The sequence below is a fragment of the Erinaceus europaeus genome, chromosome 10 (genome assembly GCF_950295315.1).
Source record: "Erinaceus europaeus chromosome 10, mEriEur2.1, whole genome shotgun sequence".
NCBI lineage: Eukaryota > Metazoa > Chordata > Mammalia > Eulipotyphla > Erinaceidae > Erinaceus > Erinaceus europaeus.
In genome coordinates, this window is record NC_080171.1 from 99990672 (window position 1) to 100017130 (window position 26459).

At 50.0% G+C, this 26459-nt stretch overlaps 2 protein-coding genes across 5 annotated transcripts in view; one reads left to right on the plus strand and one right to left on the minus strand.

Moving 5' to 3' along the window:
- FPGS (folylpolyglutamate synthase) overlaps positions 1-2297 on the plus strand; it is a 32776-nt gene extending 30479 nt beyond the window's left edge. For all 4 annotated transcript variants that reach the window (XM_060200220.1, XM_060200221.1, XM_060200218.1 and 1 more), the window contains one exon: positions 1408-2297. In XM_060200220.1, the coding sequence (XP_060056203.1) occupies positions 1408-1817 (410 nt within the window). In that variant the 3' untranslated portion in view covers positions 1818-2297. The remainder of the gene's footprint in view (positions 1-1407) is intronic.
- Positions 2298-2708: 411 nt separating this feature from the next.
- The window catches only part of ENG (endoglin), a 45378-nt gene continuing 21627 nt past the window's right edge, over positions 2709-26459 (minus strand). The window contains exons 3-15 of the mRNA XM_016190704.2: positions 16166-16306; positions 13525-13699; positions 11956-12121; positions 11677-11800; positions 11053-11230; positions 10708-10850; positions 8984-9121; positions 8365-8403; positions 7290-7406; positions 6739-6990; positions 4841-4895; positions 3634-3735; positions 2709-3497 (exon numbers count right to left, since the gene is read on the minus strand). Coding sequence (XP_016046190.1) covers positions 3373-3497; positions 3634-3735; positions 4841-4895; positions 6739-6990; positions 7290-7406; positions 8365-8403; positions 8984-9121; positions 10708-10850; positions 11053-11230; positions 11677-11800; positions 11956-12121; positions 13525-13699; positions 16166-16306 — 1755 coding nt within the window. The 3' untranslated portion in view covers positions 2709-3372. The remainder of the gene's footprint in view (positions 3498-3633; positions 3736-4840; positions 4896-6738; positions 6991-7289; positions 7407-8364; positions 8404-8983; positions 9122-10707; positions 10851-11052; positions 11231-11676; positions 11801-11955; positions 12122-13524; positions 13700-16165; positions 16307-26459) is intronic.

Below are 26459 nucleotides of genomic sequence, written 5' to 3' on the forward strand. Positions count from 1 at the left end.
CCGGTCCTTGTGCTTTGTGCCACCTGCGCTTAACCTGCTGCGCTACAGCCCAACTCCCCTTATTTTATTTTATTTTTTTAAATTTTTTTTTAAAATTTTTAAATTTATTTTATTTATTTATTCCCTTTTGTTGCCCTTGTTGTTTTATTGTTGTAGTTATTATTGTTGTTGCCGTTGTTGGATAGGACAGAGAGAAATGGAGAGAGGAGGGGAAGACAGAGAGGGGGAGAGAAAGATAGACACCTGCAGACCTGCTTCACCGCCTGTGAAGCGACTCCCCTGCAGGTGGGGAGCCGGGGTTTGAACCGGGATCCTTATGCCGGTCCTTGTGCTTTGCGCCACCTGCGCTTAACCCGCTGCGCTACAGCCCGACTCCCCCCTTATTTTATTTTTTATCTTTTAATTTAATTAATTAACTTTTTTGCCTCCAGGGTTATCGATGAGGTTTGGTGCTTGCACTATGAATCCACTACTCTGGGTGGCCATCTTTTTTCCACTGTTGTTTTTACTGTTGTTGCTGTTGTTGTTGTTAGGTAGGACAGAGAGAAATTCATTGAGGAGGGGAAGATGCACCGCTTGTGAAGTGACCCCTGCTGCAGTCGGGGACCTGGGGGCTTGAACCAAGATTCTTGTGCTGGTCCTTGTACTTCACACTATGTGTGCTTAACCCCGTGTGCTACCACCCGGCCCCCCTTACTTTATTTTTTGCCTCCAGGGTTATCACTGGGGCTCGGTGCCTGCACTATGAATCCACTGCTCCTAGAGGCCATTTTTTCCCATTTTGTTGCCCATGTTGTTGTTATTGTTATTGCTGCCATTGCTGTTGTTGTTGGATAGGACAGAAAGAAATTGAGAGAGGATGGGGAGAGAAAGATCGACACCTGCCAACCTGCTTTACCGCCCGTGAAGTGACCCGCCCCGCAGGTGGGGAGCTGGGGGCACGAACTGGGATCTCTGAGCCAGTCCTTGTGCTTCGCGCCATGTGCACTTAACTTGCTGCACTACCCCCCCCCCCCTTATTTTTTATTTCATGAGCTTGAGAAAAAGAGAGAACAGAACAGCATTCTGGCATATGTGGCATCAGTGGTCAAACTGAGAAGGTCACTTTTGTAGGTCCAAAGCTCTACTGCTATGCCATAGGGATCTGTATTTCTTGAAAGATGAATGGGCCCCAGCTGGCACCCACTTACAGCTGAGACAAGGAGTGAGGGCAGGGAGCTATAATCAGCGGGCAATCAGTCCTCACTTTGAAGCCAGGCTAAGCAGCTCTGTGATGGTAGGCACTGAACCCTTCTAAGCCCTCTTCCTCATATGAGGTCGGTCATGCATGTTGAGGGCCTGACACTGAGCTGGTGCTCCCCTCGTGTCCTGGCCGCTGGCTGACTCCCCTGTCCCTGTACTTCACAGATCAGCAGAATTTCACTGTGACACTGGACCAGGTGCTTCTCCGCTGCCTTGAACACCAGCAGCACTGGAGCCGCCTGGATGAAGGGCAGGTGGGCCCGGACCTCTGGGGCACCCCTGGCCCTGAGACTGCTGGACCCACATCCCTGCTGCCCACCCCCTGCCCAGCCTCCACCCACCGCTCCAGCTCCCTCGTCTTCAGTTGCATCTCCCATGCCTTGCAGTGGATCAGCCAAGGTCGAGACCCGGTCTTTCAGCACCCCGCTTCTCCACGGGGCCTCCTGGCTCACCCTGTGGCAGATAGCGGGGCCAGTGTGCTAGGCTCAGCCGCCGCCATCCACGTGCTGGTGACAGGGAGCCTGCACCTGGTAGGTGGCGTCCTGAGGCTGCTGGAGCCCTCATTGGCCCAGTAGCCCAGGCCATGGGGTTGGCTGTGGGATTTTTCCACACCTGCCCTGCGTGCTAACCACAAACTCCTATACCAGGTGCCTTTTGCTTCCTGCTTTCCTGGTTCTGTCTAGACGGACCTAGGGGCCTTGGTTAGGACCACAAACTTGAGGGTTCAAGGGAGGTGGGAGGCTGAGAACGGACATCCTCTATCTCAAAGCCTAAGCTCCCCCTGGCCTCTCCTTCATCCTGGCGGAGACTGGCAGGGGGCTTCCCGCTTCCCCAACTGTTGTTGTAGCCGGCCTGTCGGGCCAGCCCATGTCCCCTCTGACCCTGCCTGCTTCCTGGCTCAGGCCCAGCTTATTGTGTGAGCTGCCTGGTCAGGCGGGGGTCCTGCTGGTGCTGGTGGATAGATTTCCTCTTCCCTGTGGCCTTCTGGGAAAAGATTGCTCCCCCAGCTGGGGGTGGCTGTAGTGGATTAAAGCCTTTAACTTTTTTTTTTTTTTTTTTTTTTAATAAAATGGCAAGACTTTGACTCTTTATCTTTAGCTCCCTCAGCTGGGCAGAGGGGCCTGAGGGACTGCAGCTGGTACAAGGAGTAGGTTGTGCAGACACCTGGGCTGGGGCACCTAGAGCCAGTTCTTCCCTCCCTCTGAGCCTCAGGTAGCCTGGTGGTGACATAGGAGACTGTACTGATGCCCCTTGACCACATGCCAGGCCCTTCTGTGCACACCTTCACATGGAGACTTGTGATGGACAATTGTCATACACATTTTACAGATGGGAGGGGCCTGGGGGTGGTGTCAGAGAACTGGAGAACCTGTCTATAGTCACACAGCCAGTAAGGGTCAGGATCAGGACTCAAACCCAGAGCAGTCATCGCACCCATGCTAGTCCCCCTTCCCTTCTCCCAGCACTGGTTTTGGGTCTGATTTATTGGTGGTGAGTATAGAAGGGTGGACGCAGGACGGGGTGTACCCCAGCTGCTGCCTTCCTGATGGGCTCAGAGGGAGGCACCTGCAGGAAGGAGCTAGGCTCCCCGTGCTCCCAGGATGGGCACCCCAGATTTCTGTTTCCCCGCCAAAGTCATGCCAGTCCAGGTACCAGTCTGCTGAGTCCAGATCCCGATGCTCTGGCTGGCCCTCTTCCACGCTACTAAGCTGGCGCTGTTGGCCTGGGTGTGCAGTTCAGTCTTTTTCGAGTTCTCAACTCCCCCCAACCCCCGCGCAGCTCCGACACTGTGCGGATCCAGGTTCAGATAACAGGGACTGTGGTTTCTGTGACAATCTGGACAGACAGGGCTGTAGTTTTCCTCTCCATGGTCCAGGGCAGACATACTCCAGACCCACTGGGTTTGAAGATTCTGTGGGATAGGGTGGAGGGACCCCCAAGTGTTCCAGGCTGGTGCCCCTGCTGACAGCAAGCCTCTGAGGGGGAGGCAGATGGGGGAGGCACAGAAGGCAGGGGCCGTCCTTAGGGTGGAGGGGTTGGGGTCCCAGGGTGAGTTCATGGCCAGTGGCTCCCAGCTGGTGGTTACTCAGTCTTTCCTGCTGGGTGGCCCCCAGGGCTCCAGGCTGGATGTTATGCCATGCTGCTGGTGGAGCAGGGGGTGCTCTGGGTACTCCCGATGCTGTGGTTGGTGCTACTGCTCTCCGAGGAGGCCGGGGCAGCCACCGCCACCACGGGCTCCCGCTTGCCAGGGGGACCTGGGGGCAGGGGTGGAGGTCAGGGCCCCAGGCCAGGGCTCCCCACTCCCCCAGAGGCTTCGCCGGTCCCCCAGGTGGGGGTAGTGTGGGGCTTGTTTCCTGAGTATTCACTGTGGGGGCGGCCTGGGATACTCACGCGTGTGCGAGTAGATGTACCAGAGCGCAGCGGTGAGCAAGGCCCCGATGAGGAAGGCGCCAAAGGTGATGCCCAGCACTGTGGGCAGGACGAGGGTTTTGCCTGGACCAGCAAGGGAAGGGAAGCTTTAGCCAGGTGCCCCTTCCTGGCCCCTTCTCTGTCCTGCTGGCCAGGAACACAGGTCTGGTGGGTACCAGTCCCCACTCAGCCACCGACCGCCTTCTCTAAGCCCTGGTCTCTCTTTTGGCAAATGGAGTCTTCACTTCCCATGCTTGGCACCAAGCTCTAGCTCCCTCCACCCAGAGGATCCAGTTTCTGCCTCCCAAGGCTGTTGATGGTAGTGCTTTGGGGGGTGGGGGTTGGGTAGTGGGGACATACCAGGCATGTGCTCCACCACTGAGCTACATCCCCAGCCCCGGGAGATGTATCTAGGGAGGCTGGGTGGTGTAGTGGAGTCTGTCCTGCCTTGCCATGTGGCCGACATACTGCTCTGTGTGTTAGGTCAGTCCCTGCCCCTCTCAGAGTCATATCCCACAACAGGGAAGGGTCAGAGCATCTCAGAGGCTCTTCAGCTCTACTCTTGGGTTTTCCTAAGCCTCGTTCCTTCCATGCTCCCGACTCCTGTGACTGCTCTGTGCTTCTGAACTTCTATGTAATGGATGATTATTAGTCCATTGGTTGTGGGCTGGGCAGGGGGGCTCCATCTTGGCCAGAGTGGGGTGGCAAAGAGCCAGGTGCCCCTTGGCCTCCGCCCATAATGCCAGGGATTCTGCTGCCTGACTGGAGCCTGGGCTTGGGGCAACAAAGGCCAGAGGATGCTGGCTGAAAATTCACCCCCCACATGAGGTCTTAAGGGGGGCACCACCCCTCCCCCAACCCTTAAGGTGCCTTCAACCGATCCGGGGTCTGGATTTTTGTGGCTTTGTGCCCTCCCTGTAAACCCCCTCCCCCTCTCCTAGCCAGGTCACCCAGCAACCAGGAGGGCAAGAGCAAAAAACCTGGAGTCCCATCCTACAGGTGGCCCAGCAAAAGCCCTTCCTCTAGAAGATGCAGCTGTGGAACCCATGCTCAGCAGCTAGAAGGCCTGGCCCTCCTCCCAGGGAATGTTCTCTCTGGAGTCCTCCCTGCCATGTGCCTCTGGGCCATCTATTATGTCCTACTCTGACCTCAGCCTCTGGAACCCCAGAGAGACGTAGAGAGAGCTCACCAGGCATGGCAGGGCTGATGATGTTGAGGTGCTTAGAGACAGACTTGAAGACATCCTGGGGAGGAAGAGAGGGCAGTGAATGATACAGCCTTCGAGGGGAAGGTTCTGGCCTGTCACAGCCCACCCTGGGGTCTTGGCTTTGGATTCTACCCCATCACTTTCTAACTGGGACCCTTTAGGCAAGTCCTGGGAGAGGGAGGCTATAACCTAGCCTGGCTGCTGAAGAGTTCCTGTGAGGCCCCTGACAGCCCTGTGGGGGCACTCTGTGCTGCTGCTCTACCCTTCTGAAGGCTTTAGCGAGATGAGCCAGAGTGGACTCAGAAGCTTGTGATCACTCTAGCTGTAGGGAGGGGCCTTGTCTCTGGGTTCAAACGACCAGAGTGGTGGCCTTGCCACTGTTTTCGGTTTCGTTAATGAGGGATAGGAGAGAAAGAGAACCAGCCATCACTCTGGTACATGTGTTCCTGGCAATTAAGCACAGCCGCCTGCCAGATCACACAACCATGGAGGTTTTCAATCCTGGAGGCCCTTCTGTGAGTGTGTCCGTGGCAGAGAAGGGAGACCCAGTGGATGCTGAAGTGTCATAGTGTCATGACAATAAATATAGAAAGTCAATATTAGCAGCATCTCATGTCCTTTTTTTTTTTTTTTTTTTTTGCTTCCAGAGTTACTGCTGAGGCTCAGTGCCTGCAGTACAAATCTACTGCTCCTGTGGCCACTTTTTTCTTTTTTTAAAATTTTTAAAAAATATTTATTTATTTATTTTCCCTTTTGTTGCCCTTGTTTTATTGCCGTAGTAGTTGTTGTTATTGATGTCGTCGTTGTTGGATAGGACAGCGAGAAATGGAGAGAGGAGGGGAAGACAGAGGGGGAGAGAAAGACAGACACCTGCAGACCTGCTTCACTGTCTCTGAAGAGACTCCCCTGCAGGTGGGGAGCCAGGGGCTGGAACCTCTGGTCCTTGCGCTTTGCGCCACATGCGCTTAACCTCCTGCAGCACCACCCGACTCCCTCTTTCTCTTCCCCTCCCTTCCTTCCTTTCTTCCTTCCTTCCTTCCTTCCTTCCTTCCCCTCTTCCTTTTCTTTCTTCCTTTCTTTATTCCTGATAGGACAGAGAGAAATTGAGAGGAGAGGGGAAGATAGAGAGGGAGTGAGAAAGATAGGCACCTGCAGACCTGCTTCACTGTTTGTGAAGCGCCCCCCCCTCCTGCAGGTGGGGAGCTGGGGGCTTGAACAGGGATCCTTGTGCTTCATTCTATGTGCACTTAACCTGGTGTACCACCACCCGGCCCACCCATCTTTTTGTTCAAAGGTTTATCAGTGAGAAACAGTTACCAGAATAGTACTCTGGCATATGTAATGCAGAAGATCAAGTTTAGGACACTTATAAATCCTGAGCTCTACCACTGTACCGCATCCCTGACTGCAGATGTCCTCTGCCCATCCCCACACCCCCCTGAGAGCACTGCTCAGTTCTGCCTTACAGTGATGTTGAGACTTAAACCTGGAACTTAGGAGCCTCAGCACCAGAGTCTTTTTGATAATCATTAAGCTATCTCCCCAACCCACATCCTCTGACTTAACTTTCCCTGCAATTTCCTGCTTATTGAGATTACATTGCTGTCATACTACGTGGGTAGATGGGTAGAAGGATGGGTGGATGGTAAGATGATTTGAAATGAGTGGGCGACTGGATGGATGGATAAATACAGCTGCATATCCAACAAATGTCCAGGACACAGCAAAGCTATTAGAAGGCTTGAGGTGGCAGCAAAAGTGACCCTGATAGCCAGAAGCCACATGCTTGACTGTGGCCTCATCCTGTGCTAGCTGGCCTCCAATCCTGAGCTGTTATGCTTTTGGACGCCCCAGAGCTGTGCAGCAGCTCCCCCACTCACCGTGGACAGATTGTTGGCCCGCAAGCCTATGGTGCAGCTGAGGGTGCCAGTAGTGGGTGTGCGCACCATGTAGCCACGGAGGAGGAAGCTGAAGCGCATGTCACCCGTGGGGCTTGGGGCCAGCAGGCTCACACAGCTGCCCTTGGCTGTCTGGTTCTGGATGAGTTCCACTTTGTCTGCCTCAGGCCCCAGATCCAGCTGGCAGTTGTTCAGGTGAAGTGAGATCTCAGAGACGACTGGGGACATTTTTACCTGTGTGGGGAGGTAATAGCGCTGAGGCATGACCACTTGCTGTCCACCACCCACCCTCCCTGTGCTCTTGAAATAAGTGACAGTCTCCCTAGCATCCCTGCCTCCAGCATAGGGCGGAAGGGCCTACCCAGGGTACATGAGGAAGTGATGTTCCAATTAGTGGCCCTGAGCTGGGCCTTTCCTGGGTTCCTTCCACCAAGGCACTGGCTGACTCCCTCCTTCCCCTGGGAAGGCAGGTTCTTATCTCTACTAGAAGGTGAGGGAAAAGAAATGCCCCAGAGAAGTGGGGAGGTTGGTACCTGCACAAAGCCCTGCTGCCCCAGCTCCAGAGTGTTGGAGTCCTGGAGGAAGTCTGAGCTGAGGTAGAGGCCCAGCTTCAAGGAGAGTTTGTCCACGTTGATGCAGGACACCCTTTTCTGTGGAAGACAGGAGGGAGACTCAGTCCAGAAGGCACCCAGCAAGGAGTATGAGGAGAGGAACAGGATTCTTGTCCAGACTTACTCAGAACCTGACCCTTAGCCTCACAGTTAAACAGTAACAGTGGCCCAGGAGATAGTGCAGTGGATAAAGCATTGGACTCTCAAGCATGAAATCTGGAGTTCAATCCCTGGCATTGCATGTGTCAGAGTGATGCTCTCATCTCTCTAGTTTCTCCCCCTGCCTCTCATTAATAAATGTCTTTAAAAATCAAATAAAAAGCCACAAATATGTATCAGGAGCGCTTACTCTGTGCCAGGATCTATATGATCTGTGTGAAGTGTTTTTAAAATTTTTTTAGTATCTTTATTTTTTATTTTTTATTTTTTTGAAACCAGAGCACTGTTTGACTCTGGCTTCTGGTAGTGTGAGGGATTGAACCTGGGACTTTGGAGCTTCAAGCGTAAGAGTCTCTTAGCATAACTGTTATGCTATCTACCTCCCTATTATCTTTATTTATTGAATAGAGATAGCCAGACATCGAGAGGAAAGGGGAGATAGAGAGGGAGAGAGACAGACATCTGCAACACTGCTTCACCACTTGCAAAGCTTTCCCCTTGCAGGTAGGGACCAGGGGCTTGAACCGAGGTCCTTGCACATTGTAATGTGTGCTCAACCAGATGTACCCTGGTCCCTGAAGTGCTTCCCCTGTGTCATCTTGGTGACTACTCAACACCCCCGTGAGGTTAAAGGGTCTTTAACCCACAATCCGAGGTCACGCAGCCAGCAGGAGCTAGAACCTCTTCCACTGCATAGATATGGAGACCGAGGTGCATTGGTTGTATGTGGCTGCAAGGATTGGAGTCTGATCTGAGACTCCCTCCCAGATTGGGAAGGGGAGAGGGCCCCAGCACCCCTGGACCAGATGGGTTGTTAGCACAGTGTCATCCATCTCACCTGCACTGGTGACAAGCTCGTCAGAAGGTTGAAGACTACCTGCAGGAACAGAGCCAAGGAGATGGTCAGAGCCAGAACAGATCACAGGCCTCCCACATACACCCATTTTATGGATTGGTACACTGAGCCCACCAAGAGATAGGCTCGTCTTATTTCTCTACTGAGCACCACACTCTGCTGCCTAAAATGCCTCAAAGCTGCAGCCTGGAAGATCAGAGAGGGACCTGTAAGGGGTGCCTGCAACAGGCCCAACTCTTTTTTTTTGTCTCCAGGGTTATTGCCGGGGCTCAGTGCCTGCACCACGAATCCACTGCTCCTGGAGGCCACCTTTTCCCTTTTGTTACCCTTGTTGTCTATCGTTATTGTTAATATTATTGTTGTTGTTGTTGGATAGGACAGAGAGAAATGGAGAGAGGAGGGGAAGACAGAGAAGGGGAGAGAAAGATAGACACCTGCAGACCTGCTTCACCGCCTGTGAAGTGACTCCTCTGCAGGTGGGGAGTCGGGGGCTCACACTGGGGTCCTTATGCCGGTCCTTGTGCCGGTCCTTGCGCTTTGTGCCATGTGTGCTTAACCTGCTGTGCTATCACCCGGCCCCCTTACAGGCCCCAACTCTTACCGCATTGCTGACCACAGCTTCTGTTGCTTGCATGCCACAGTTAGAGAAGGTGCTGTGCAAGATTAATGTGTCATCCTTGTCCTCAGCCCGGCAGCTGGGGTCATAGAAGGTCATGCTGCTGATGGCGCACCTCAGGATCTAGGCCAGGGTCAAGGGGAGGGGCACTGTCAAGAGGCCTCAAGGAGCCTGAGGCCTGCCCATCACTCTCCAATGGACAGAGCACACTCAAGGCTCCTGAGTCACAGCCCTCCCTTGGCTCCCCTTTCCATTTTCACTAGATCTCCTCCTCCTCCATCTGAAAGAATACTTTGCCTGAGCCTGACTCGCTTCTATATTGAGCCTTGCCCTAAGCAGTAAGAGCTGAGGCAGCACAAGTTAGATTTGCTTCTTACTGCTCCCTTCTAAGATGCATTGAGAAGTACAGAACTATTGAAATCAACAGTTGCCACCTGAGTTCTATGGATAATCTTTGCTCACATACAACCCCCACCCTAGTTTAACCCAGTTCTCAGAGCCACTTTTTAATTTTTTTTAACTCTGGGCAAACCGCCTTTAGGGAACCAGATTATCTTTATGTAATAAGCTTAGAAAATCATCAAGGAAAATGCCCAACCACAGTGGTCAAGAGCCTTAAACTGTTAACAATACAGTCATGTCCACCATCATTACTAGTCAAAGACATGCAAGTTAAACCAAGAATGGAGCACTGCACTCTACTTCCTACATTGGCAAAGGCCTTCTATAACAAAGCTAATAGAGAGAGGAGGAGAGAGAGTGAGAGTGAGAACGTGAGCTCTTTTATAGACCAGCTGTGAAAATTAGGATAATCTTTTGGAAAGTGAGTGGTAACATGGAATAAAACTTCCAGAATTTGTGACCCAGGAGTTGGCTGGAGTGCTGTGCTCTCAACATGAGGCCTGAGTTCAATCCCCAGCATCAAATGTATCAGCTCTGGTTCGTTCTCTCTCTCTCTTTCTCAAACTCTAATATATATATTAAAAGCCTTTGGGTTGGGCTAGACAGCATAATGGTATGCAGGGAGACTCTCAGGCCTGAGGTGCCAGAGTCCCAGGTTTAATCCACCACACCACCATAAGCCAGAGCTGAGCAGTGCTTTGGTACAAAAAAAAAAAAAACCCTTTCAGAAGGGTCACTCATTTTGACCTAGCAATGTCACTAAGGTGGAAGTCAATTCTATGAAAATTATCCTGTATAATGAACAAATTCACACATGAAGATTTCTTCTTTTGGGGGGGAGAGGTGGAGAGGAGGAGCAGGATTGGGGCCTTTCATTTTTTCATTTTTTTTTTTATTAGTTCAGGGGAGAGAGAGAAACAGAGACATCACAGCACTATAACTTTTCTTGGTATTACGGAACTCCCATGGCTTCTGGGACTTGAACCTGAGCCATGAATATGGCTGTACCTTCAGAGATTGTATTGTGTGTGTATGGCTGCCCAGTCAGCCTGGTTTAAGATGAATGAGGATGACTAGCTAGAGTCTCTTTGTTCAGTATGTGGTAGGCACCACATCAGGCTTGGCCTGTCAGTCCTCATTTCATTCACATGGAGGGGCCATGATCAGCTTTTATAAGCAGGCAGAGTGAAGCTTGCAAAGGGATGTGGCTGGTCCCCATGCCTTGGTTAAGATGGGATGAGATTTTGGAGTGAGAGGAGGAGCCAGCTGCCAGGTCTGGGGGGAGGAAGGGCAAGGGGCTCCCTTACCGAGATATAACTTTTCAGCAGCACCAGTGTCATGCCCTTCTGGGAGCACTGCGGTCTGACCAGCTCCAGAAGCAGGTTCTCGTTGCAGATGTCCTGGGAGGGGGTGGTCTGGAAGGGTTCAGGTGAGGTCTGAGGGCTGCTGCCTGTGAGGGAGCAGAGGGGGCCGGGCGCAGAGCCTGAGCCTTGCTGTGCACACTGCATGCCACTCTTGCTGTTCCCAGGTTGCAAATGGGGCGGGGGGTGATGCAACCTGGCCCGTCCATCACACAGCAGAAAAGTTGGTGCTTAGCACCAGGGTGGCACTCGACCCAAGAAGAGGATGGGGAAGGGGGTCCAGACACTCACCACTGCAGCTGTGGACCAGCAATGAGATGACACTAGCTGGAGGGAGTTCCACAAAGGATGCTACCACACTGGCGTTGAGCTTTCGGGCCTCGCTCAGCAGGCCTTGGGGTGTCTCTGGGAGCTCATAGCCACGGATAGTCTTCTCAGGAAAGATCTTGATGAAGTAATTACCAGTGGGCTGATGACAGGGAGAGAGGCAGAGTCAGGAACGACAGACAGAGTTAGGAGTGCATATCCTGGTCAGGGTGCCAAAGGGCCCGTCAGGGTTCTGCTCTTGCCTTTGCTCTTATTTCCTATGCTCTGGCCACCTTGTTCCTCAATCAAGGGCTCTTACTATTATAGTCCCTCAATTTAGCTTGGGGAGGGATCTTTCCAGGAACCTCCCCTGACCCTATGGGTTGGGTTTAGGGGTCTTCCTGGGAAAGAGGAGCATCATGGAAGGCTTGGCTTCCTGGAGGAGGTGTCCTAGAGGTGATGGTTTGAAGAAAATATAAATAGTGCACAGAGGGGGAGAGTAGGAGCAGTAGGACTATCGGGCTTGGGGTTGGGGGTGTTGGTACAGGGAGTTTAGGGAGTCTTGGGGAGGCTTGCAAGGGGCTGCCTGGACCTAGGAGCAAGACTCACCCAAATCTGCATGTTGTGGTTGGAGTCGATGAGCCAGGTCACCTCTTGGGGTCCCTGCAGTATGAGCACAGAGGGGTCCTCTGAAGGGCAGGTCTGCTCCACCTTCACGGTCACTGTCCGGGGCCTGTGGGGGTCAGACTGCAGGTTCAGTGCTGTTGGGCGGGGCCTGATGGGTCAGCAGGTGGCTCTGGAGATGGGCTGGGGTGCTACTGGGCTGGGCTCCTCCCTGGGAGTCCTCTGTGCCATTACAGGGCAGGCCTAGGTGGCAGTCACCCTTACCTGTCCCGGGGACCCGGCAGGACCCTCACGATGTGTGCCTCCTTGTGGCTGGTCATACTTTTAAACTGGCAACCACGGACAGAGACCTCACCGTGCGGCTGCCACTCAAGTGTGTGACCCATGTCTACATGGGGCTCCAGAACACAGGATGATGGCGACCCCGGGGCTGTGGAGACAGACAGATGCACCTCAGTCTGGCACCTCACACAGAATCCTGCTGCAGGGGCAGCCAAAGGGGTGGGGTGGCTGGAAGGAGCTGCGAAGTGAGGAACACCCCAGGACCTAGGTTCAAATTCCCCCCCCCCCCTACTGCTTGCTGCTGAGTGACCCAGGCTTTGTCTCCTGTCTGTTAACACAGGCTAAGTATAAGGGGAAGCCCACACAAGCTAGGGGTGCAGCGGCCCTGGCCTCAGCACGTCACCCCACTCTTTGTATACAATCGATAGGGTCTCACTGTTCTGGGCAGACTTTTTCAACTAGAAAGACAGAAGCTGGGGGATGAGAGTGTTTTGCAGATACCTATCATAGGGAGATGAGAAACTGTACCCATGTGGCAACAACTGTACTGCAAACCATTAGTCCCCTAACAAAACGAAAGCAAGGAAGGAAAGAAGGAAGGGAAGGAAAAAGGAAGGAAAGTAAGGAAGACAGGGAAAAAGGGAAAGACACCACAGCACCGCAGCTTCCTCAAGTGCAGTGGAGGCTGAACTCAGGCCTGGGTGTTGAGCATGGCCAAGCAGGTAAACTATCCAGCTGGCACCGTGTTACTTCCTTCTTCTTCTCCTCCTCCTCCTCCTTCTTCTTCTTTTCTTCTTCTTCTTCCTCTTCCTCTTCTCCCTCTCCCTCTCCCCTCCCCCTCCCTCCCCCTCCTCTTCCTCCTCCTCCTCCTCCTCTTCTTCTTCTTCTTCCTAGGGTTATTGCTGGGGCTCAGTGCCTGCACTATAAATCCACTGCTCCTGGAGACCATTTTCTCCCCCTTTTATTGCCCTTGTTGTTGTAGCCTTGTGGTTATTATTGTTGTTGTTGATGTCATTCGTTGTTGGATAGGACAGAGGAAAATGGAGGCGGGAAGACAGAGGGGGGAGAGAAAGACACCTGCAGACCTGCTTCACCACCTGTGAAGCGACTCCCCTGCAGGTAGGGAGCCAGGGGCTTGAACTGGGATCCTTACACTGGTCCTTGCATTCTGTGGCACATGCGCTTAACCCGATGCCCTACCACCTGACCTCCCCATGTTACTTTCTTAAACCACTTACCACAGGCTGAAATCATAGCGTGTATTTGTTTGAGTGCATGTTTGTCATCTCCTCACCATCGTGTTAGCTCCAGGATTTGTTCCCAGAGCTCCCAGGTGCCTAACACATAACAGATAATAAATACTACACCAACGCTGCTTTTGTAAGTCACTGATGATTTACACAGTTCAGCAGTGCTGGGTGAAGGTGGAACTGCCACCCCAGCCACACACTGGCATTCATGTGTGATGTGGGGTGAGTCATACCTCCACCTGGGGGTGTATCTGCACAATTCTGATTACTCCCTAGTCAAGAAAGACCACCAGGGACTGACCTTGGTCCAGATGAAGAAGGATCTTTCCAGGGTCATTCAGCTTGGCCACAGAGGCGATAGGGCCCTTTGTAGCTGCCCAGGCGAGAAGCTCGCTCTTGTTGGTGAAGGGGGACAGGTGTGTAGTGTTGGAACTGAGGACTCCTGAGAAATCGTGGATGTAGATCTTTTTGGTGTCCTAGGGAGATATGCATCAGCTCAAGATGCTGTTCCTGGGCCCGAGTCCCCCTGTCCTATGCCAGAGTTCATTCAGGGAGGCAGCCAGGTGGCTGAGAGGACATCAGGGCAGAGGATGCAGAGGCTGGTGGATCTAAAGTCAGCTTAGAGCCCTCCCAATGTCCCCTGCCAACCAGGCCTACCCCAACTCCCTTTCACATCTGGGGGCAGCTGGATGGATACACATGCACGTTCATCCACTTGTCCAAACATCGCCCACTGCCCCTCCAGAGTCACACTCCTTTCACTCACACCACACTGCATGGCTGCTGTCTGTTTTGCTCACACTCTGAGGGTCTATGGGTAGCAGTGTCCACTTTGCCTGACACAGAATAAGTTCTGGAGGTTCTGACATACAGCAGGTGCTTCTTGCATATGAGTGGGGAGGAGAGAAGGAAAGGGTGAATAAATGAATGATAAAAGACTAATGGGTAATCCCTGCTTGGGGGCATTGCTGGATCCAGAAACTATCTATGCCTCAGGTTACTGGAAATGATAGAGTATGGTTTAGTAAGAAGTAAAGGGAGAGGAGGGCCCCTGGATGGGCAGGGATGGGAGGCAGGGCAAAGGGCTTCTAACCCTTCACTGTCTCCACTGTCTATGCCTCAGGAGAGTCTATGGAGGGTTGGTGGAAGGAAACAAGGAAGACTTCCTGGTGGTGGTGCTCTGTTGAAGCCACAGGGTTGGAGGAAGTTTGGCCATGGACCCAGACTTCCTGTGTATTCCAGCCCCAGGAGCAGTACCGAAGCAGCAGGAGCACAAGGGCTGAGGGCTAGAGTCCTGCCTGGCAGTGGAATTGAACATGGGGGAAAATGATAAGCAACTGGGAGAGGAGGCCAGCCCTCTTGATGGAAGGGCTTTGTCCAGTTTGGAGCTAGGGGGAAGTGGAAGGGGCTGTCTCCAGTCTCAGCCTCAGCAGCAGCAGCAGCAAAGTAGAGACGCAGCAGGATTTAAAGGGTAGGCTTTTGGGAACTGCCTGGCGCTAGGTCTGCCCCTGGCCAGGCTGTGGTCCCTCCACCGGACTCCCTGCTCAGGAAGCTGTGTGTTGAAGCCGGTGCCTGGCACTGATGATGCCCCTCATCCCCACCCCGCGTATTCTTAGCCCAGAGAGGAAAGCCTGACTGCAGCCCAGAGCCGGAACTGTCCCTACTTCAACCTTCCGGTTGGGCGGGCATGCTTCATGTCCCATGCGTCACTGTCACCTAGGTCCCTGCTGGCTCAGATCAGCTGGGGGAGGGAAGGGGGAGAAGGAGGGATGGGTGGAGCCATGGCTGTGCTTGTCCTTCCAGGGCTTTGATTCCCCTTCTTTGGGCACTAAGGGGTGGGCCTCAGTAGCACAGTCCTAGTTGGTCTTGATCCCTAGCCTCCTTCCCCAGGCTCGCAGGATGGTCATGCCCGTCTGTCTGTCTCTGCTGTCCTGCTGCCAGTCTGGTTTCTTCTTCCCTATTCCTCTCCCCATTCCCCAACAGTCCCTGGGACTGTATTTCAGTCATCCCAGGCCTGGGAGTTCTGTGTCAGCTCTAAGATGCCCTCTGTCTGTCCCATCATCTTGGGTTCTCTCTATGTCTGTTTGTCCCTCCCACATCAGGCCCACTCTGTTACACAGTTTTCTTTCTGCATCTCTTGCTCCCTTGCTCTGGTGGCTCTCTCCTGCTCTGGCTTCTTCTCCCCTGGCCTCAGCTTCCTTGGGCTATAAGCAACAGCTGCTCACATCTGGAGTCCTTCTCCCAGGGCCTCCCATGTGGGGGAGGCAGTGACCACAGCACAGCCACATCCTCCCACTCTGAGCACTCATGTCCTTGCAACCCAGCCTTTGGCCTCCCCTCCTCTCTGCATCTGACACTTCTAAGAAGCTTGAGTTCTTGAAAAAGTGCTTTGTTCTCAAATGTAGGCTTTGCCAATCAAAGCAAACCCTGCAGATTCAACAAAATGTAAAGAATGAGATGAAGGTCTCTCCTACTCTCCTACGGCTTCCAGGGCTGTTAGCACATCATGGGGCTCCCTCCCAATGCTTTCCCTCTATGCTTAGGTATTTTCTTTTTCTCTGGTTTATGGTGGTACTGGCGGTTGAACCTGGGACCTTGGAAACCAAGGCAAGAAAGCCATTTGCATAACCACTCTGCTACCTACCTGCTTGGGTATTTTCAAACATGTGTCTTGTAACTTTTTCAGAGATGGTGACTACATTATTTGTGCAGTGTTCTCACATCTGACTCTCTCTGGACAAATGGGAAGACAGAGCCCATCTGCAAAGATGGCAGCTGACTGGTTGACCAGACACCCCCACCTCCAGATTTGAACTCCAGGCCCCACTGCATTTGAGTATTCTCTGCCAAGGACTTTGGGGTCCATTAGGCAAGATCCTAGGGAATAATGAAAGGAGAAAAAGAAGGAGCAGGGCCACTGGGGTAGGAGGGTGGACACTCACATAGGCCAGGTGGAGGGGGATCCCCAGGGCCTGCAGGCGCACTGCCACAATGCTGTCAGAGCTGAGAACCAGCAGCACCTCCCGGGGCTGGACGTCCTCTTGCTGGGATGTCTTGATTGTCAGCTCCAGGTTTGAGAAAGCCTGGGGTGGAGGCAGGGACAGATAGACAGATCATTCAGACTGGCCCAGGCTGTGTCAACTGGATATGAGTAGTCACTCACTCACTGTTAGCCCACCTGCCTAGGCCTCTAGACGAAACTGAAGATCATCTGCTGAATGTTTGAAGAACCATTAGCTCCAACAAACGCAAGGAAATGAGCAAGTGTGATGAGCCTGAGCTCTACCCAGTAACTGCTCAAAGCTTTTCCTTCTTCTCACTCTTCCTTTCTTTTTCTGGAACCAGGACTTTGAACCTGTTCTGTGATTTCACCACTTCTGGTGAACTCACTTGTGTGTGTGTTTCCAGCTAGAGAGACATGGGGGTTGGGGTGGTGGTGCACCTGGTTGAGCACACACATTACCATGTGTAAGGACCCACATTCAAGCTCTTTTATAGGAAAGAAATCATGAGTAGTGAAGCAGTGCTGCAGATATCTTTCTTTCTCCCTGTCTCCTCCTTTGATTTCTCTCTGTCTCTATCCAATAAATAATAAATAGATATTTTAAAATTTTTATTTATTTATTTTGCCTCCAGGGTTATCACTGGGGCTTGATGCCTGCACTGTGAATCCACTGCTCCTGGAGGCCATCATCTTTCCATTGTTGCTGCTGCTGTTGTTATTGGATAGAACCGAGAGAAATTGAGAGAGGAGGGGAACTGTGATCCTTGCACCCATCCTTGTGTTTTGCAATAGGAGTGCTTAACCTGGAGCACTATTGCCCGGCCCCCAATAAATACATTTTCTAAAAAGAGAGAGAAGAGAGGGAAGTGAGACACCACAGAACCACTCCACCATTGATGAAGCTTTCCTTTTTTTTTTTTTTTTTTTTTTACACCAGAGAATTGCTTAGCTTTGGCATCTTGTGACTGAACCTGGGACTACGAAGCCTCAGGCATGAGAGTCTTTTTACATAACCATTCTGCCATCTCCCTTGTCTGAAGCTTTTGCTTTGCATGGTACTCCAGTGTGGTGGCTGGGTGTTTAAACTAGAGCATGGTAAAATGAATGCATGCTCTACTCTACCAGGTGAGTTGTCTCCCAACCCTAATCGAGGTATTTCTATTGAAGGCCTACTATGTGTCGCGCCTACAAGTGTCTGTGATTTAGAGTGCCCTCTGGGGACACTTGCGTTCTGTGGTGTCTCTCCCCCTCTTTATGTTTCTTTCTCTGTTTACTCTGAATGAAAATAAGAAGTCTAGGAATGGTGAAATCACAAATGTGTGTGGCCCAGCACCACCCCTCCCCGCCCCCAACGCAGTGTCTTGTGTCTTTTTTCATCTGTGGTGTTATGGCATCAACCTTTCTCCAGTCTGCAGTATTACTGTTTCCCTCACTAGCTTTTGTGTATGTTAAGAAAATTTATTAAGGGGCCAGGCGGTGGCACACCTGGTTAAGTGCACACATTACAATGCGCAAGGACCCAGGTTCAAGCCCCTGGTCCCCACCTGCAGGGGAAAGCTTCACAAGTGGTGAAGCAGGGCTGCAGGTGTCTCTCTGTCTCTCTCTCTCTCACTATCTCCCCCCTCCTCTCTCAATTTCTCTCTGTCCCTATCCAATAAATAAACAAATAAATAAAAAAAGAAAATTTATTAGAAAAAGAATTAAGGGTAAGTTTATTTAGGAATTTGTATATCCCTCCACACTCAATATGGGGTGTTTCTGAAAAGGAGAAAAAAAAATCAGGGCTACATGACTATTTTAAAATACTAAAATGATCATATTTTTGTCCCAGGTTCAATCCTCTGCACCACCAGATAATTTTTTTTTTTTTTTTTTTTTTTACCAAAGTACTGCTCAGCTCTGATTTATGGTGGTGCAAGGATTGAACCTGAGACTTTGGAGCCTCAGCCATGACAGTCTCAGAGCTGAGCAGTATTCTGGTAAAAAAAAAAAGTATGTTGTGCAAACAGAGAAATGGTTCAACTGGCAGAGCACTGGACTTTCCTGCAGCTCAGTGACCTTCCCTGGGACAGTGTTTTTCCATATTTAGAGAGAGAGAAGGAAAGAGGGAGTGACGATGTGATGTCTCTCCTTGCTGTGTCTGTCTCTCCCTCCCTCCCTCCCTTTCTTTCTTTCTTTCTTTCTTTCTTTCTTTCTTTCTCCCTCTTTCCTTCTCTCTCTCTAAATATGGAAAAACACTGTCCCAGGGAAGGTCACTGAGCTGCAGTGTCACATGCGGATGAGACCTCAGTGCTATATTATAAAAAGAAAATAGGCAGGGCCGGGCGGTGGCGCACCTGGTTGAGCGCACACATTACAGTGCTCAAAGACCCAGGTTTAAGCCCCTGGTCCCCACCTGCAGGGAGAAAGCTTCATGAGTGGTGAAGCAGGGCTGCAGGTGTCTCTCTGACTCTCTCCCTCTCTATATCCCCCTTCCTCTCGATTTCTCTTAGTATCTATACAAAAATAAATGAATAAAAATGTTAAAAAAATAAAATAGGATAAATTAATATTTTATAAGTTGAAGTTGTTTATCTTGAGAGTTACCTACTGCATTTGTTGTTGTTTTACATCACTCATGGTGTATGTGTTTAAATTGCATTTGTAACAAAATAACAACAATAACAACACCTAAAATTTATCTATAGCTTAATGAATGCCAAGACTATTCTAACAGTCTTGTTTCTTTACATACTGATTCATTTAATCCTCACAATGGCCCTAAAAAGTAGTTTCCATTGTTATTCTTTTCTCTCTCTTTTTTTTAAAAGAATTTATTTATTTATGAGAAAGATAGGAGGAGAGAGAGAAAGAACCAGACACTGCTGGGGACTGAACTTGGGAACTCATGCCTGAGAATCCAACGCTTCATCCACTGTGCTACCTCCCGGACTCCATTGTTATTCTTACAGTAAAGGAAAGGAGGCACAGAGAGGTGAAGTCAGTTGCATATGATCACAAAGCAAGCAAACGTGCCATTAGGACTTGGTCTCTCAGCCACTGTACTGCTAGGACACAATTTTTCTCCTTCTTTGTCCCCAGGAAGAGAAAGCACACAGTGACCTACAAGGCAAAACTTCTTTCAAAGGTAACTCTGTGAAAAGACTTTCTGAACCAGTGGAGAAGGAGCAGGTGGAACTGAGACAGGTGTGTGCCTCAGAAGTTTGGCTGCCAACTCAAGACAAAGATTAGAGACTGAGTTAGATTAGAGAGAGACTGCTTGGCCATGTACCTGACTCAGGTTCCAGCCTGGTCCCCATCAAATTGAAGGAAACTTCAATGCTGTTGTCTGTCTGTCCACTTATATGTATGTATCATCCATTTATCTATCTTTTAAAAATTTTATTTATTTATTATTGGCTAGAGACAGAGAGAAATTGAGAGGGGAGGGGGAAAAAGAGGGAGTGAGACAGAGATATCTGTAGCTCTACTTCAACACTTGTGAAGCTTTCCCCCTGCAGATTGGGACCAGGGGCTTGAACCTGGGTCCTTGAGCACTGTAGTGTGCACCTAACCAGGTGTGCCACTGCCTGGCCTCTTCTCTCTCTGTCTCTGTCTCTCTCTCTCTGTGTCTGTCTCTGTTTCTCTCTGCCTCTCTGTCTTTGTTTTAAAAAATTAACAAAAACTTAAATTAGATTAGATAGATAGATGATAGATAGATAGATAAAAATAGAAACCATGAAGTCTACTTTTCTAAAAACTGGCAATCTTTAGAAAGAGACAAAAAGCATCCCCCCAGTGTCTCCTCAAAGTTATCAAAAAGGCAGCAGATGTTTTGAGGTGAAAACATTAGTGGAAAATTTTTGGATTTAGCTTGTAATTATCTCCTGGCCTTTCCCTTAACTAGTGTCACAGAACTAGAGAAAGTGTTTCAGCTGCTGGAAAGTTCTGCCCAGAAATATTTCCATTACTCAGGAATGACACTGTAATCACTCTTTGTAACTTCGCTCTTTAAAACAAAGAGACTAAATGATATATGATTTCCACTTTTAATATTTCCCATGTTAGTGAGCTAAGTTGCCAATTTTTTGCTAAAATGTGATAGGTAGAATACTATTTTAAACATGATTGTATACATCCACACCTTTTAAACAGAAGTTTCCTGATGACTTTGTAGCTTGGTTTTTGAACTATCTTCCTTCATCAATTTTTTAAAATATGAGGCATTATAAATACTTCAAAAAGCAAATGGAGGTTTAATATTAGGTTTTGGTAGAGTGTAAAATAGAAATCTGAAAGAAGAAGAAGAAGAAGAAGAAATAAAATACACATCTAAATTGAGGGTTGACATTTTATCCTAGTCATGTGGTAAGTGCTTGGAATGAGCCAGGGTAGAGTGAGACCCACCTCGGTGTCATCAGGAAGGCCCAAACACAGTTGACTTGCTGGGATCTTGGAGACTGGACCCTCCCCAGCAGCTGTGCTATTAGCTTGAATCACCAAATATGGTTATACAGTTATGTGGCTATATTAAAGCCACTCGACTACCCTCTTTGTGTGATTTTGGCACCTGGGGGGAGCCTGGGGCCTCATTCAAGCAAAGCATGTGCTTTTCTGCTGAGCTCCATCCCTTTAACTGCACATTTTATTTTATTTTAGCAAGGTGTTTATTTGTTTGTTTGTTTGTTTTTGCCAGAGCATTGCTCAACTCTGGATTATGGTGGTTCAGGGGGATTGAACCTGGGATTTGGAGCCTAAGGCACAAGAGTCTCTTTGCATAATCATTATGCTGTCTACCCCCACCTTAACTGTACATTTTAAAGATTTGTTCAGGAGGCCCAGGGAGTGACGCCATGGCTGGCACTTTGTACCTGTAGTTACATGCAATGCTGGGGACCAAATCTGTGTTGGTGTGATGCTCTTGTTCTCTCTCCCTGTTGTTAATGACTAAAAACGTGTTTTTGTTTTGTTTTCCTCCAGGGTTACTGCTGGGGCTCAGTGCCTGCACTACGCCGCACTACGAATCCACTGCTCTTGAAGGCCATTTTTCCTATTTTTGTTGCCCTTGTTATTGTTACTGCTGTTGTTGTTGTTGTTGGACAGGACAGAGAGAAATGGAGAGAGGAGGGGAAGACAGAGAGGGGGAGAGAAAGATAGACACCTGAAGACCTGCTTCACCGCTTGTGAAGCAACCTCCCTGCAAGTGGGGAGCCGGGGGCTCAAATGGAGATCCTTAGCGGGTCCTTGTGTTTCGTAACATGTGCACTTAACCCTTTATGCTACTGCCTGGCCCCTAATAAATAAATATATTTTAAGGCTTACTTAGGGGCTGGGGAAATAGCTCACCACTAACTAGATAGGGTTTGTGTCTTCTCATGTTGGCAGCCTAGGTTTGAGCCCCAAAATAAATGACCCAGATTAGTGAGATCACAGATGCATGAGGCACTGGCGCCACAAAAATGAATCAATAAATATTTTCACTGATTTATATGAGAGATAAAGAGCAAGAGAGAACTGGTACTGCTCTGGTGTATGTAGTATGCAGTGCCAGGGACTAAACCTGGGATTTTATGCATACAAGACTAGCTTTACTGCTGAATCACTTCCCTAACCACTACCTGTATGTTTTATTTCACTTATCTAGTTATTTTTGTCATCACTGGGGTTTCACCACGCCAGGATTTTTTTTCCAGATAGAGGCAAAGACAGAAAGACAGAGAAAAAGAGAAGAAAAGGCATTATAGCACCAAAGCTTCCTACAGAAAGATGGACACTCAGCTCAAGCTTGGGTCACATTCATGGCAAGGGAGGCTCACTAACTGGCCCCCCTTTAACTATACTATCATTATTGTTTATTTATTTTTATTTTTTATTTAAATTTTTAAAAATATTTATTTATTTATTCCCTTTTGTTGCCCTTGTTGTTTTATTGTTGTAGTTGTTGTTGATGTCGTTGTTGTTGGATAGGACAGAGAGAAATGGAGAGAGGAGGGGAAGACAAAGAAGGGGAGAGGAAGATAGACTCCTGCAGTCCTGTTTCACCGCTTGTGAAGCGATTCCCCTGCAGGTGGGGAGCCGGGGGCTCGAACCAGGATCCTTACACTGGTCCTTGTGCTTAGCGCCACCTGCGCTTAACCCGCTGTGCTACCTCCCGACTCCCATTTTTATTTTGTATACCAGAGCACTGTTCAGCTCTGGCTTATGATGGTGCTGGAGATTGAACCTGGGACCTTTGGTGCCTTAAGCAGGAAAGTCTCTTTGCAGAACCATTATACTATCTTACTAGTTTTTCTTTCTTTCTTTCTTTCTTTCTTTTCTTTTTTTTTTTTTTTTCTTTACCAGAGCACTGCTCAGCTCTGATTTATGGTGGTGCAGGGATTGAACCTGAGACTTCGGAGCCTCAGCCATGACAGACTCTTTGCATTATCATTTTTGCTATCTATCCCTGCCCCCTAGCTCTTATTTATATTTGAAGATTCATCTATTTTTTTTAAATATTTTTATTTATTATTAGAGTGAGACAGAGAAATTGAGAGAGGAGGTAGAGACAGAGAGGGGAAGAGACAGGAAGAGACTTGCAGACTGCTTTACCACTCATGAAGATTTTCCCCTGCAGGTGGGGACCAGGGGCTTGAACCTGAGTCCTTGCACACTGTATGTGAGTGCTTACCCAGGTACACCACCACCTGGCCCCAAGATTCATTTATTAACACAAGTGAAAGAGGAAGAGAGGGTGGTCCAGGAGGTGGCGCAGTGATAAAGCTTTTGACTGTCAAGCATGAGGTCCCGAGTTTGATCCCTGGCAGCACATGTGCCAGAGTGATGTCTGGTTCTTTCTCTCTCCTCTTATCTTTCTCATAAATAAATAAAATCTTTTATTTATTTAAAATCTTTTTTAAAAAAAAAGAAAGAAAGAAAGAGGAAGAGAGAGAGGGAGATAGAGAACCAAAACATCCCTCTGATACATATGACACTTAAGCTCAAACTCAGGACCTCATTCTTCCAAGTCCAGCATTTTAGCCACTACACCACTTCCCAGACCACTGTACAAATGTTTTCTTGATAAAGAGTCAGCACTTGCTTATTCATGCCTTCACCTGACGTGTGCCTGACCCTGTGCCGAGCGTGGGGCATCTGCTCTCATCCAAGCTCAGCCTGTGCTTCTCATTTGACAGATGCAGATGTTGACACTTGGGGAAGCAAACTGCCAAGAGATCTGCCGGTGAGCCACCTCTGGGCTTCTGTATGTTCAGCTGCTCTGTGTCCGTCCCTTTGACCCTGCCGCTCACGCAGTCTTCATCATGGCCCCATTCTGTCTCACCCAGGGGAATGAAACTGAGTCCCCTACGTGGCAACTAGATGGGCTCTGTAATTAGGAGATGCCCCGACTAGAGTGTACTGTCCATGGTGAGCACCCATATTCCGAGAGTAGCTGGGAGGGAGGGAAGAGCCCTGTTATAGCCATTCCTGCTGCTCATCTGCACTGTCCCTGTCCCTCTGTCTCCTCATCTGTGAGGCCGGGTTGTGATACAGCTGAGAACCACAGCCAGGTAGAGGCTCTGAAGTAAGGTAGCGTGTGTGCTCACACGTAATCATATTTGACATTTCATCCCTGCCCCAAACTCTCCCCACCCCACCCCCAGGCTCTGGAGTGAGGAAGTAAAAAAGGAGAAGAGATGCTCAGGGCCCAAATTTACTGAAAGTGAAGAGACTAGCAGACTGGAACTTTGGGTCGTTTGTCACAAACTCTTACATACTGAGTGTACCACTCAGTTATCACCAAGACCCTGCCTGCAGGCCTGGGGGCTGAGACTCAAGGGGGACAGTCACAGGCCAGGGGCACCCAGTAGGGGCAGTGTGGAGACTCAGGGAGACTGGGAAGTGGGACTCTGTGGGGTCTTTGATCTTCTGGGTCTAGTGGAGGCCAACCGGTTACCAGAACAAGCTCTGTCAGGGTTTCCACAGCAAACATTTCCATCCCGTGGCCCTGACTCATGCACACAGCCGCTCACACGCACACTGACTTCCCTCCACCCTCCCAGCCCAGTGCCCAGAGGCAAGACAGGGGCCTGCCCCATCCCCACCCCAGCTGCTGTTCCCCTTAATAGCATCCTGGGAATCCTGGGAGCCCAGCTGAAGCCTAGCAAGTCAGCTACACCTGACCCTCAGCTCTGTGACCTGGGCCAGCCTGGGTCACCCCCTCCCCCTCCCAGAGCGGGTGGGCGGGAGACTGAGTTGCTATTTTTGTGCCTGTGACCCATAGATGCCATTGTTGGCCCAGCCATCAGTGGCGGGAAGAGGGGATTTCTTTACGGAGGCCCTGAACACTAGTGGCCACTTATAGAAAGTCGTTTCCAGCAATTCTTCTAGGAGTGGAGCCTCAGGGCTGCTTGTCTCCCCCACCCTCACAGGACCAGAGGGGAGTCAGCCAGATCAGAGCCAGCCGACCCTCTGTTCACCCCAGCCGACCTGGATGGTACAGGAAGGGTGGCTGGGGGAGGGGAGCCAAATCAGAGGTCTAAATTCAAACACAGGCTTAATCGTAGCCTGTGACCCTGGGCCATCAGTTTCCTGATATGTAAAATGGGCTGAACAGTGGGGCTTGCTCCATAAATTTATGAGGATTCCATGAAACTCTACCTGTAGCAGCTTGGGAGGTGGCATAGTGGCTAGAGTGCTAGGTTTGAAAGAATAAGGTCCCCAGTTCAATCCCTGGCATTGCATGTGCCAGAGTGCTCTGGTTCTTTTACTCTCCCTGTTCTTGTGTTAATAAACAAATAAGGCTTTTTTTTTTAGGTTTTTTTTTTTTTAAAGAAAGAAAGGGGCCGGGTGGTGTACCTGGCACGTGGTTAAGTATACATGTTACCATGCCCAAGGATTTGGGTTCAAGTTCCCAGCCCCACCGGCAGAAGGACAGCTTCACAAGTGACGAAGTATGTGTGCAGGTGTTTCTCTGACTCTCTCCTTCTCTATCTTCCTCCCTCCCATCTCAATTTCTGGCTGTCTCTATCCAATAAATAAATAGAGACAATAAAAAATTATAAGAAAGAAACTCTATCTGCAAAAGAGTTTGTCCATGCTCAGCTGAATGCATAGCAGTAGAGTGACTTTCACACCCTCCAATTTTCTCCTTTCTTGTCCGTTCAGAAAAGAAGTAGGGTTTGGGGACCAATAAAGTTGGCATTTATACCTGAACAGCAGTGAGCTGGAATTGTGACCTCTCCTCTTTGGACCTAAGTCTCCTCATCTGTGCAGGAAGGAGCTGGGCTCAGTGATATTATAGTATCTTGTAGCCCCTGAATTCTGCCTCCTATAGTTCTTCAGTCAGGCGGCCACAGAGTGGACTTCCAGACTGTCAGGAGAGACACGCTGCTTTTCCCCTTTCAGCCCATGCTTCCTGCCTAGACCCAACATGGACTTCTTGAAGAGGGGCGGGAAGAAAGTACAATTCTGTCCTCCAGGACTTTGCAAACCAAGAAATAAACAGTAAATTACATCACTAAATCCTTGGAGGTGGCCAATCATGTATATTTCTCCTTCCTTTCTTTTATCTTTCCGTCCATCCATCCATCCATCCATGGATATTTACTCTCTAATTAACTCAACACTAAAAACAGTGCAGTGAGAGAGCAGACACAATCCCTGACCACCAATTATTGGCCCTCCACCAGGTCTTCCCATGATATTTGCAAGTTCTGGGACAAGCCTACAAATGGCAGCCCCCAGCCACTTCTCTTATATGTGAATGTGGACAAGCCAGCCCATACACTCAAGCTCTGTATACCCACTCCCCTCACTATTCAGTACTGGTCCTGTAGTGCCCCTGCGGAGAATGGGACAAGAAAGTGTCCTATGCAGCCCTGGGAGGAGCTCTGCATGTTCAGGCAGGGCCTTCAAGAGTCCTGGGTTCCAGAGCTTATACTAGTGGAGGGTTCTGGGCAGGTTCCCCACCCCAGGGAGAGGGATGAAACTGGAAGAGGAACAGAAAAAGGTCATTAGGTTGTGAGTCCCAGGTAAGGTACCCCTGACCAAGTCTGAGAACTGCACTGCCCTCCAAGCTGTTCATAGCCTCCCAAGGTGATCTGGGGGAACCCCAGACCCAGCCCTCACCCCCAATTCTCCTTCTCTGTCTGAACAGCCTTGCCTGTCCTCTAGTCAGGCATGAGTCAGTGCTGGAGCCCAGAAGGATCTGTCTGCTTGGGGGTGGGTGGGGCCTCTGTGGCTTCCCGAGGTTGCCCAGAAGTGGGATGAAT